Source organism: Sparus aurata, chromosome 8 (genome assembly GCF_900880675.1).
Source record: "Sparus aurata chromosome 8, fSpaAur1.1, whole genome shotgun sequence".
NCBI classification, from domain to species: domain Eukaryota; kingdom Metazoa; phylum Chordata; class Actinopteri; order Spariformes; family Sparidae; genus Sparus; species Sparus aurata.
Window position 1 is genome coordinate 18210811 of NC_044194.1, and position 13542 is coordinate 18224352.

At 39.7% G+C, this 13542-nt stretch overlaps 1 protein-coding gene across 4 annotated transcripts in view; it reads left to right on the forward strand.

Moving 5' to 3' along the window:
- The first annotated feature begins 3626 nt into the window (after positions 1-3626).
- The window catches only part of mon2 (MON2 homolog, regulator of endosome-to-Golgi trafficking), a 40714-nt gene continuing 30798 nt past the window's right edge, over positions 3627-13542 (forward strand). For all 4 annotated transcript variants that reach the window (XM_030424946.1, XM_030424948.1, XM_030424947.1 and 1 more), the window contains exons 1-3: positions 3627-4121; positions 10817-10880; positions 12425-12552. In XM_030424946.1, the coding sequence (XP_030280806.1) occupies positions 4014-4121; positions 10817-10880; positions 12425-12552 (300 nt within the window). In that variant the 5' untranslated portion in view covers positions 3627-4013. The remainder of the gene's footprint in view (positions 4122-10816; positions 10881-12424; positions 12553-13542) is intronic.

Sequence of the window (13542 nt, forward strand, 5' to 3'; positions counted from 1 at the left end):
TCATAAATTCAAAACTGCCATTTCTTCCCATTCTGTTGATACTATTCAGTCTGAATATTTCAAGTGAAACTCTCACATATCCCCTTTAATTCCCTTGGAATGCATATTTGACAAGTCAAGCATTGCTAAGTTGTGTGTTCCATGATCACATTTTTACATATTGTAAGTCATCATGGAAGAAAAAAAGTATGTACCTAATATTGTAACACATTGTAATTTGGGCAATACAGTGATGTATACACAACGTAGTGTGCTATAGGCTACTTCTGCACTCTATATGTGAACAGTTACTTACTTAGCCTAGTAGGTCAATCCATCCAATGACATACTAATGATCTATTGTTTTCTGTCATTTCAGTTTCAGTTTTAAATTTATATCATTTCCTGTCTCTGGAATGCACTAAATATTTTTCTCAAATGAAGTTTATTTCCCTACCCCTCACACCTTCAAACCAGTAGGCTGTTCTTCTGGGTGTTGTTTTACATCAGCAGGTTTCTGGAATGAAGTAGGACAAGTGTTTAACTATACAAAAAAAATCTGAATGGCTCAATCAAAAAGTTATTTATAGTAAGTGACGCTGGGGAAATGGCATGACTAACACAAATCAGCTTTATGCTGTCATTTCTCCACATCTCAAAGTACTAAAAATCTCCAGAAATATAAAGAATCGCCGAGGGTACTGCTCTTTTAATGTTCTGACAGGATTCATTGTGTGCTGCTGAAGTAAAATTTATGTCTCAATGTGACATTTAGGGAAGTTTTAGTACCATAATCATGAGGCTGTAGATGGAGTGCAGCTCTGGGCTACAGAACATCTATGATTTGATGTATTAAGCAAGATGTTCTCTAACAATTTTCTCATATAAATTACTGAAATAAAAAAGTGAATTTCACGAATAAGTGCAGAGTTTAATTTAAAAGTAATGCTTGGATTCAAAGGACTCAACACGCTCTAATCAGAGATTTTTATACGGTATACATTATCTGGTTTAATCTGAAGGCAACTCCACTTCACCTTGATGGTATGAAAAACTTTGCAGCTCTCTTGTTGCTACTCTCAGTGTTGCTTGTTCTTTTCCCTTTCATCAAAATTCAAATGGATTTAAGGAGTTGAGGAAGTATGTGCTCCCCAAGGACAAGAGATCTTTCTTCAGCAAAACAACACAGAACTTCAGCAGCCAATTCTTTTTTCTTAAATAAGCGATGTGTGGAGGGCTCCTTGTGTGATGAGTGGCTCCTACAAGTCGAATACTGTTAAAAGGAGAGTTTCTCGGCTGCATTTAGATTACAAAGAAAAAATGATTAACACATTTTCATTTGAAAAGTATGTCGTGAAAAGGGCACTGAAAACCAAGCCAGGATGAAAAAGGGAGTTAGGAGACTGGTGCAGTGTCTTTACTCTTATAGCCGGATAGAAACCTGCCTCTCCTCACAGGTGGTGTGTGGGCTGCTTCTGGTTGTCATCATGCAGCCTCAGGGAATGGGTGTGCCTGTTTACCGTGTCATATCATGCACATGTCATTTTTCAGTCTCACACACAATATCCAGGCTGACAAATGCTGCAATATTACTTTAATGCATCTCATCCCATCACTTTAGCATGCTGTCCTATGTCATGATAACTGTAAAATAAATACCTCTATAGTAAGTGCACCTAATGAAATAGGATCTGGGTGTATGTTGTGAGCAGGTGCAAGAAGTTGAAATCGGACACATACACATATAGGTTTTCATTATTTCTTGTTCTCTAGATCCCAGTTTATTAGATTAATATATGAGTTTTAATCATTGGTTGTGTAATTTCAATGGTGCAGGAAGTCAGATTGTCCGTCAAAAAGTACAGTTAACAATTTCGTAGTGTAAAAATGCCCTATTCAGAGACCAAGCATTTGCTTTTTATATTTTCTATAAATAAACTATAAGTAACTATACTTAAACCTTTCAGAAGTAAAAGTATTCTCTGTACAGAACAGTGTTAAATCATCACATATCTCATTACTTTATTAAACTGCAACTATTTGTTTTGAAGAAGAAATTTGAAAATGTAATATCAACATTAATGAGGTAATAAAACAAACTCATGAATCACTGAATAAATAAGCTATTATCAGAGGAAAATAAGGTCCCCTGAAATCTGTTTGAAGCTTGAAAGGTGGCAGTGTTCGGAAAATTTGAAGTTAAACAGTATAAGGTTTTGGTCTGTTTGTGTATTTAGTTTAAGTTGTGAAAAAATCTGTTTTTTAGAAAAATCAGTCAATGAAGATCTTTCTCTTCTGAATAAAATGTCTTCCTCCAAACTACACAGTGTACCTTTAATATAATGATGCATGTGCAAGCAGCATTTTAAAGGTGTAGCTGCTGGAATCTGAGTTCCTTTTAACTAGCCTACTTCATATACTGTTGGCCAGTTTTACCATAACAATTCATCATATGTTATAAAACTGTTTCGGATGCAAGATCTTAATTTACACCAAACTTTAGTGAGTACATTTTTTAGATAGATATTGTCATTTGATATGCAGAAGTGTAATAAAGAAGGAGAAATTTGATATTCTCATGTCAATCACTTCCACACATGAATTAAATGTACGGCCACATACGTCCAGTAGGTCTAGGAACTTTATTATTCAAATCAAATCAAATCAACCTTTATTTATATGGCGCTTTTCATACAGAAAAGTATTGCAAAGTGCCTTGTACAGACAGCAGAAAAAGAGAAACATCAAATAAAGTCAGGAGAAGAAAATTAAAAGAACCCAACCCTCCCACCCCCACAGTCATGCACAGAGACATACACAAATATATACACACTCATACACACACTCACACATACGCACACAGACACACACACTCACACCTACACAAACACTAGCTGTCACTACAGAGACATGGCTGGGCAGCGAGACCTGAGGCGCAGAGGAAGCTACCTTTGGGGGGGCCAACCACACTGGGAGAGATCCCAGTCCAAGGTCGCTGGGAGCGCCGCCACACAGAGACCACCCCAACCCGGGCAGACAGGAAGCCCCGCACCAAGGTGCAGAGCCCTCTAGTCACCCGGGCCGGAACTGTCCACGGGACAGCACCCCCCGCGGCCAGGCCAGAGACAACTCCCAATCTGGCAGGCCCCCATGAGGAAACACTGGAGATTAAAAACTGATAGACTAAAACAGTAAAAGGTTAAAGTATGGAGGCTAAAAAAACACGAGGGACTAAAACATAAACGCTTAGAGGCTAAAAACACGAGGGATTAAAACATGAAAGCATAAGAGCCGAAAACATGAGAGACTATAAAAAATAAAAGCATAAAGGCTAAAACACGGGAGAGATTAAAACAGTAAAAAAGGATAAAAAGTGCTCTGATTAGCACAGTCTAAAAGGAATTAAAAAGAGTTAAGATTTCAGGTAATTACGTTCCAACAATGTATAATTACTACAAAACACATTTATAAAAGCAGAAGTGTCTGTAACTGCCGCTGCAACTTCTTACTTTAACCTTTAGGCGGTGTGAGTCCACATAACTGCGTCCAGGCGTGTCTCTATCAGTACCCATGTCTCCCAGCAGGGGTCGCTGTCGTCATTACCCTGACTCGGTCACTGTTTACGGAAGTCCGACTGACGTGTCACTGTCCACCGAAGCATTGTGGGAAGGAAAGTGGACTTGTCGGCCGCTGATGGCAGACTGCTCAATTTGGCAAATATCTTCGATAGTGAGCAGCCTTAAGAGCCAGGAATAAAGGGGTAACGATGCTACTTCACGGAGCTAATGTCAACGGGCTGTGAGGAAGAGGAACATATGCCGGTGTCATCGCTGCTCTCCAGCGCACGGGCGCCCGAAGCTGAGAAGTGGGATACTGTGTCAATGGACCGCGGCGTTTTTATTTTCCTTTCCAGGGGAGCCGAATAAAGTAGCGACGGATTATATTCCCGCTGTGGATGGGCGGGGGGCGACTGCGCTCCGGCATTCCGTATCGTTTGAAGTTTCTCGAGATTTCTGTCGAAGACGCCGTCAAAGATGTCGACCAGCAGTCCCGAAGCGGTGAAGAAATTGCTGGAGAACATGCAGACGGACCTGCGGTCTCTGTCCATGGAGTGCAAGAAGAAATTCCCCCCAGTCAAAGAGGTTAGCCGGCTAGTTAGCTTCACTGAGCCGTATCCATGGCGTTCAGCAGGTTGTCTCGTTTGTGAATCTGAGTGTAATTTTCATAGATGTGTACGTATGTGCCTGTTTGAGCCCGTTCCCCCCTCAAACCACCAGGGCCTCCAGTCTGTGGGTGATGTGGACACTGAGCTGTCCTCACACTGTACGGGTAAATTAAAAGTTGTGTCAGCTAGAGGGCCCTTCCAGTAGCTGGCACAAGTGATTAAAATGGCCTGTGTCTAACCTTTTTAGGTTAAAAAAAAAAAAAAAAGCTAATGTGTAACATTCTTATAATGTTAGTCGGAGGTAACCCGAACGAACTTAGCTGACCCACGTTTGTATTTACCTAATAGCGCCATGCAACTAGCTAAGTGTTTTTACTGGCTTCAGGGTATTTGTATCTGTACACCAAACAGATGTCTTATTTACCCCTAGCAGTAAAACCTGTGCAAAGCAAACCAGTGTGTGAATGTCTATGTAATGCTAGCACTAAGATTTAAACATGTCTACACTGGATGCTTAGTTTTTAATTGGAAGTTATGTACTGTATGAAATGTGAGATGCTAGACAGACCTACACAAGCCAAACAAAGGTTTTCTTTGACAAAATGTGAAAAAACTAAAGATTTTATGCTTGAAATGGCTAACCTGAGCAGTGCCCACTCATGAATGCAGTTCTCTCCTGGTTTCAGAATAACAGTGATTAGGACTCACATATCACCAAACAAATACACAAACATACAAACTGTATCTCCTCACTTGTACATCTTCAGGTTTGTGAATGATCCTGAGTGACCGTGACGTTGTGTCTCTAGACATGTTGCTCTTATTTTCCTATGATGGTTTTATGAGGGGACCATGCTCAGATGAGCTATTTCCAGCAAAAATTCTATTTTTTAAGAATTATTTTGTATTATTATTTGTCATAGAAGACCTCTGTTTCGCTTATATAGGTCTGTCTTAGCTTCTCACATTTCGAGTTGGTGTTGCAGTAAGCTTGCCAGCATTAGTGCAGCAGAAGCAATCATTCCTCCAGTCTTACAGAACATACATTCATTCAGTATTTAGTTTTTTGTGTTCCTCGGAGTTACTCACTGGCTTCGTTGTGCAGCAGTCTTGGTGAGATCGTGGCTTGGTTTGAGAAGAGAATAGTACAAGGAGGTGCACTGTCAGGGCCTCTTACAGTGTATGTGTATTGTTAGATTCTAACATAGAAGGCAACAGTCAACCCAGGGTATGTGAATCCACTTTGCTCCAAACGACACAACCCTTTGTATTATATGCGTTGTCTGTTTCCAGCAGTCCACTGGGTTTCAGTCAGAGTTCACTTACATCTGTAATATATATTGTATTGAGGGACTACAACTAATGATTCATTTCATTAGGATTGTCTGTCAGTCATTTTCTCAATAAGTTCTTTGGTTTATAAAATATTGATTGTTGTCACCTTATGCCCGAGATGATCCTCAAATGTCTTATGTCAACAAGCCACAAATGTTCACATTTGCAACATTTGACTCAAAATGATTAACTGATGTAAACAGTTGGCGATTGATTGTATGTTCTTTTGAACATACTTTTGTTAGATGGACAAAAAATAAACCTGTTAAGAGGATGGTGACATACAATATTAGATAAACACATCCTCCATTTACTCTGTCATGGTTTGCCCATGTTCAATTTGCTAACTGTGTAGACATACAGATGCTATGTATTGCCAAAGTTATGTAATTCAACTGACACCATCTCAGTCAGAGCCTCTTTACCTTAATTCCTTCTAATTCCCAGCAGGTATAGCAAGCTCACTGTTTGCCTGCATATATAACGGTGGTCACGGGGGCCATTAGGTGAAATGCTGTACTGTATGTGAGGCTTTCAGGGCCATGAAAATATTTGACAGCCAGCTCAGCAGGGAAAATACATATCAGGCTACACTGGCTTAGTTTGTTTTTCCCCTCAGCTCACCTTGGTTAAAGACAGCATTACAATGAGAAAGACAAATAGTTCAGCAAACGCTTCCTGTTCCTTTGTGCTTTGGACACCGCAGACTGATCCCTTGACTTAAGTGGCTCACACTTCACTATGAGCTGTGTGGCAGTCATGCAGGACCAAAAAAAGCACACTGGTCTCACATCCCAGACTGCTTGCTGGTCCTTACCCTGGGGGGCATCATGAAGGCAGCATCTCCGTCAATATTGATTAATCATCACCCGTGTGTCCTGGTCCCCACCAACATCTCCCCTTAGGGATCACAGCAGTGCAAGGAGCCACTTTGATGTTTCCCACAGCCTCAGCTCACTCGTGCTCCAGTTGATAGTGTTGTGATTGAAACAACCTTTTCCAGTTTGAGCCATCATGGTTACATTTCCTAGGATGTATTTGTGCTACAAACAAGCTGAGTGTGTTGGTGTGTTCGTTGGGAATTCATATTATTTGCATGCCTATTTTGTAGTCTTTATTCTGTTCACACTTAAATTTCTGTTTAAGATTTCCAGTTTATTGAATGGAACTCCTGAATTTCTTTTGGTTTGTTTTACACAGATTTTCAGCTTTTCCCAATTTTAAATAAATTCCCACCTGAGACATTTGTTAAATGAATTACTGTTACGTATGTTAGTAAATTAAAAAACTTAATACCGGGGTGTTCTTTTCTTATTGCAAAATAAAACTGAAGAAGCCCCATCTTCATATCCCAATCTCCATTCCAGTTCCTCCCATGTTTCCCAGTCTGTCTCCCACAGTGACATTGCAACACAGACAGTGGTTTCTCAGGGTTAAGAGCAGCCAAGAAGACTCTTATTGATTTTTCTGCATCGTAGCTTCACACTCTACCTCTCTTTCATTGAGTAGCAGTCGGTGAAACCACCAGGGCTTTGCTGTTTGTTGTGCTCTGATTGCTTTTGCCTAGGTGAAAATAAAGCATCAGCCAGCCAGCTCTCCACTCTCTCACTGTGGATGAGTCAGGGCCTGTCAACTGTCTGTAGCTCCCAGTGAAATGCGACTGCTTGTCTTGGGAAAACCTGCAGAATTAATGAAAGCGTTATGGGCAACCTTTGTATGGATCAGTTAGCACAAGTCATTAGCGAGACAGGTCGTCTAAGCTCAGCTGCACAGAGACAAAGTAACAACACGGAGTGAAGGATTTGGTGAACTGACACTATTGCACTGAAGTTCTGACTGAATAAGCCTTTTTCATAATATGCTAAGTCAGTTCCAAAAAACTGCTGAGTTTTAAAACTCTCCCAGCATGTTTCTAAGGAAGTCATTCTGTGATGAGCTTCGCTAATGTCAGTTTTCAGAAAAAATGAGCTGGCACTCAGACATGGGTCAGTTCTGCTTTTAAGAGTCCGTAGAAGAACTGAAAGTACCCAGCACTTTTTATGTGTCTTGGGCCTGACATCATCTGTACAGCAGAGAAAAGATTTTAATGTTGTTTTCTACCTGTCGTTGAGATTTAACAGTCAGATTTGCTCAGGACTGTATTTTGGTTTGCATTTATAGAATTCTGAAATATTAGCACGGAACATAGTTTTTAATATCTTCATCCTTCATCTTCACCCAATGAACGTTTTAAAAATTGAATACTAGCATCGGTCTGAAATGAATATTTCTGTCAATAAGCTTACGCTTAAATTAAGCATTGACTAAGCAGGTTTCTTATTTCGCCTAGTGAATGTGTACATTTTTAAAAACATTGTATGTCATGCATCTGCAAGTTGGCCTTCATGATATCTATAATAATGTTTTAAAGTAGGTGGAAAAAAATATGTGCATGCATTGGTTCAGCATCAGCAATCGGCCACATTTAGTTAGAACATTTTGTCATATTGGATACCAGTAAAACCCTAATATGGTGCAGAGTTAATTGGATGGGGGTGGAATTTTGTCTCTCTGTTAAAAGACATAAGCAGGCCAGTGGTATTTCCTTACACATAGCGGTGACTTCATAATGCTGACAGTTTTTGTAGAGAAAAGTTGTACTCTACAACAGAAATCTCAAACAGCACTTTCTGTGCGGAAGTAGGTGGATAAATGTGGTTTCTTTCACTATTTTCATTCAGCCTTGAACTCAATCAAAAAGAAGGCCAGTATTAAAAGGTTTTCACTGAAGAGACTGAAAAGATTTTGTGCGCAAAATGTTTTTCCACATGCAGCAATATACCATCATTGGTTTATCATGATGGGGATCCTTGTTCGACTACAGACGGAACACACACAAACAATGCTTCTGATAGAGGCACTTACTGGTTAATTGGTTTTATTTGACTTAACAATTTGAATTCCGCAGCCATGAAACAAAAAAAATGTTTTGACGAGTTTTGCAGAGTACAGACAACATTGTACAAGATTATTTTCCAAGATGGCACTCTTGTGTCTCATCAACATCAGCCTCAGCAAATCACAGAAGATAATATCCTGTTAAATCACCTTTCAAGCATCCACTGTTATCATTGAACAACATCCTTAGGGCCAAATATTTGGATAAATAGTCCCCCAATTATATTGCTCCATTAATGTGTTCTCTTTTTTTCAACATGCATGGCCACTTTGGGAAAACTGGATCTTTAAACGCTAACATCAGAAGTATTTGAAGGGGAAGCACTATTTACTGTAAAAGTTGGTGAAAGGAGGAAACGTTCTCATATCTCTCACTGTCCTTGGGCTATGGGCTGCAGAATTTCTGGGTGACTCATTTCCGTTGACTAGATTGACAGCTGCGGCACAGTGTGCAGTTAGCTTATATAGGCATGTACCGTGTACATGTATATAGGCACCAATAAAGCATACAGGTTCACAGGTGTGGAGACATCTGTAAACCTGCAGTTACTGAAGCACAGCTCATCTTATACTGCGACTGAGATTTCTTTTTCATGAATGAGTCATCACTATTTTTTTATCAACTGGTTAATTGTTTTGCTAAGATTATTATGAAGAAAGCCCATCAGATATCATCAAATAACTTATTTTATCAGACAATTAAAAAAGTGCTAGCAAAAAATGGCAAATCACATTTTTCCTTGACAAAAAGACTTTGAATCAAAATTGTTCACTTCAAGTTTCTGTCCTTCGACTAATTGGTCAATTTACTAATGGATGCAGTCCAAAACTCATCAGACAACTGCTGTAAATGAGGTCTGATTTTAAATGGAATTAAATTGGTTTGTGTCATTTGTATCGTTTGTTTCTTTAAAAACTTCCCCGCTATCCTCAAACTTTGCAGTTCTGCCACTTGTCTTTTCAGTTATCTGTCAAACATGTAGGTAGAGTATATTTATAGTCTCAGTCTGTGGGAATATTGAAAGCAGCCGCAGCATGCTTGTAATTATTTGGGACTAAAAAGGCTCACTGTGTTCCCCTCATTGCCCTGTTAAGACCTCAGTGGCTCCATTCAAGGAACAAAGGAGAAGACGGAGACTAGCATTTTTTGAAGATTAACTTTTTAAGGAGTTGCATGGTAAAATGCCAGAGCACAGTTTGTATGAACAGCCCGACAGGCTAACCAACGGTTGTTTAGTAACAGACTGCGGGGCAGGTTATAAATTGTTGACTTCCACTGTGTCCTGACCTTGTTGCTATTTAAATGACAAGTGATGCAATCTTGTTGTTAGCCAAATATTTCAGCCACTCCAACATAAGGGGCAGCTGCATTATTTCCCTTCATCAAGGGTGTCTAATCTAAAGTTGTATGATTTGCTTATTACTACTGCTGCATTTTTCAGAATGTTTCTCACAATGTTAGAATTTGTGACTGCACAGATTATAGGATAACTATGGATTCGAGAAGGGAGCTCAGTAACCTTATTATAAATCAAGTAGATAAATAGAATAGTTAAATGTATGCTGGACAGGCTGTCTTTGTTTACCGTGTGCTTCTTTCCTGCCATGTGTGGGCTTTGCAGATAGTCGTTACCTCAGCATCAGGTTGCCAAAAAAAAAAAATGCTCATTGAGATGACTGATAAAAGAGATAAACAATCTAATATGGTCTTAAAATATGTACACTTACAGCACAGTTGTCTCAAGGTACACATTTGCACCCTGTATCTCTTAGACAGATTATTTGCTGTATGAAAAGTGTTGTTTTCTCATGGTTATTAAGACAGAAATAGTCTGAGAAGAAGAGAGGACGATTTATGAAGGAAGCTGAAAAGGGTAGGGGGGGGTTACTGATGGAGAAAAATGCTGGAGAGAGTATGAGCAGAGGTTAGCGAGAAGGAGAGAATATCTTGACAGCTTTTTCAGTGGCAGTTCACTTGTGGTTGTTGTAGAAAGATGACAGCGGCAGCCTCTGTTTTGACTGGTAAATACTCAGTATCTCTGTTCTCTCTCACACAGACACCGACTGGCTCACATTTAGTCTGTCTCCATGTCATTCCCCCCTCCTGCCCTTCCTGTCTCTTGACATTCCTCTATCCCCCCTTTCCATATCTTACCTCCCCTGCCAGACACATCGCTGGGGAAATCAGCACATCCCTCTAAAGTTGAAGCCCCTTCTCAACAGATCACTTGCCCTCCTTCCGTCTCTTAGCAGTCAGGCCTAGCTGTTTCTCCCCTGCGGCCATCACAATAAGAGATTGTGTCTGATGCCTCTACCACAGTGTTGCTGCTGCACCACCAGCACCTTTTGAAACATGTTACATCTGATGTAAATGTGTCGTCTTTTCTTTTTGACCCTTAGGCTGCAGAGTCTGGCATTGTGAAAATTAAGACCATTGCAGCCAGGAATACAGACATACTAGCAGGTAAGTGAGAGAGTGAGAGTGGTGTCGATTTGGAAACTTGGAAATCTGTCTGCCACTTGGTATGAACATGCATTTTAATCTGATTTGAAAATGAATTCCCCATAAAATAATGTGTCAATTTGAGTTATTTAGATATGATTTGCTCATGCAGGTGAGGTTATTCTTGGTAGTCTTCTCTTGTTTCGTTCGTTGTAGTTTGGCTTTGAATTACAGTGACAAAGTTGCCATTTTGAACACTATCTTTGGTATATTTCCATTTTTTCCCCCAGTGTTATTATTGGCAATTGTACACTGTCCCATGTGACTGAAAAAATAAACGCTATCAAAAGAACACATGTTTTTATATTCACATGACACATTTTGTGCAGAGCCACAGTAGCCACTCTTTTTTTTTTTTTACTTTTGTTTTATTTATGAAGTCAGAATGTGGCAAGTCACATACAGATGTGTAATATACTGTGAGGATACGGCGTTTAATTCCTCCCAAAAATATATATATATATATATATTGTGATATAGGTTGTATCCCCAGTGCACTGTACAGTAAGGGAGAACTAAGTAATATGTATTGTCACTCATCCCTCAGCTTTGTTTAAGAGGTGATTGAATACATTTAGCCTTTTGCATACCTGCACGTTCTGAATTCACTGTGAAGCACTTTCACATGCGTCTGTTCTCTAAAGAAATGTTTCAGTGCTGTCCTCATACACAAAGTCCAGCTTTTAGTAGCATTTGCAGAGTTGACACATACTCGACATTTTCCGATTTCCACTGATGACTGTCCGACTGAGGCTGCCACTCTGTAAACAGTAATCGTTACAGCAGCTCATTACAGGAGGGTTAATATATCTTTGTTTCCAGACTGAATTTGTGAGTTGTCACAGCAGCGTAATGAGGTGTTGAGGGTGAGATTGAATGGTCAAACCCGTTGTGCAGGTTATATGAATCTAAGAAACTAAATCCAGTGTAATGAAGGTGAAAATGATCCAGGTAGTCAGATTCAAAGCACTTCCTCCAAAGCATGAGAAAGCACCAATGTGTGGAGTCCACACTTAGATGTTGCTGTAGAATTTAAAAATTCATGGTAATATTTCTGTATTAATATGTCCTCAAACATTCACAGTTAAAAGGAATTGGAATAACATTGAGAGAGAATTTTTTTTTTTCATAACTCAACATTGGATTAATTATTGAGCACTGTGGAGCTGCTACAGACAGTTATTTAAATTTACACAGAATGTTCCCGTTCTGTAAATTTTATTTAGTATTTTGACCATTTGATCTGTGCTTTCAATAATTGTTCTTCAACCCCTTCTCTGCACTACCAGTACTTCATACTGTTATAAAAATCATTAATTGGGATTCTTTAAAGAGCACGTTGTCTTTCATGCAAAAATGATTCATACTGGTTCATTTTAATACATTATGAATATTTTAGGTAAATCTAATGAAAGCAACTTTGCACTTTTCTTCATCAAGCATCTGTTAAGATGTCCAAAACATGTACAGTGAGTTTTTGGCTGATCTCTGTCCTTTTCCTGCAGCTCTGAAGGAGAACAGCTCAGAGGTCGTGCAGCCCTTTCTGATGGGTTGTGGCACCAAAGAGCCTAAGATCACCCAGCTGTGTCTGGCTGCCATCCAGAGACTCATGTCCCATGAGGTGGTATCTGAGGTAAGGACCAGGAGCTAGCCTGATATTCACAATGTTGCGATATACATACAGTACACAGGGACTTATGTTCAAAGTTGAGAAATATGCCCACTAAAATAGAGATTAGCATATTATAAGCCTTTCTGCATGATGCAATAACATATACAGGCAAGAAATGTTTACCAAGCAAAAGAAGGACTTGAAGGACTTTTTTTAAATCTGGGATTTAAAAGTGGATTTATCTTCACTCTCCCTTTTAAACCTGTCAGCAGCAAAGCTGCGGAGGTGCCAGCCTTCACTGTTGGATGCAGTGTACTGTAATTAGTCTCTCTTGGTCTTGTTGACTGCTGACAAGAGGAAAATTTAACTTAACTTCCTGAACATACAGTGAGACTAAGACTTTAAAAAGTTTAATGCCCTCTGGGAGGCAATTTGTGATACAGCACAAAACAGACACGTTTAAAAACACATCAGGCGGACAGAAATAACAGTAGCCTAAGATAATCTGTGGCATCCATCATCACTGTTGTCACAGTCCAGGCAGATATTTAAAGTGCACGTGTGAAAAGGTAGCCCCTCCTTTTCCACAACTCACCTGACATTACCTGCAACATTTAAACTGACTATCTTCTCCTACATGCACAAACACGCTTACACGCACACAGACACACACCTATCTTTCAATGTTTGTGATTACACGTGGTGCCGGCAACTGCAAAGCAAATCTTTCATGCGCGATCCTTGTTATTTACACATCTTTCAGTTACTCACCAAACATCTACGAACATCATAGCGAAAGATGCGGTATCCGTTGATTCTGCTCTGTAACCCATTCCATTCCGTTACACCAACAGTACACTGATAGCACTTATTTTCACTTCCTGGTCCCGCATCACTTTGTTTCCCCAAGGAACACGAGCCCCATGACAATGGCTAGTTTATTCCCTGTTTGGGACAGAGGAAGTGTTGATATGAGCAGGGGAAGCTATTGTCGCAATACAAAATGATTGG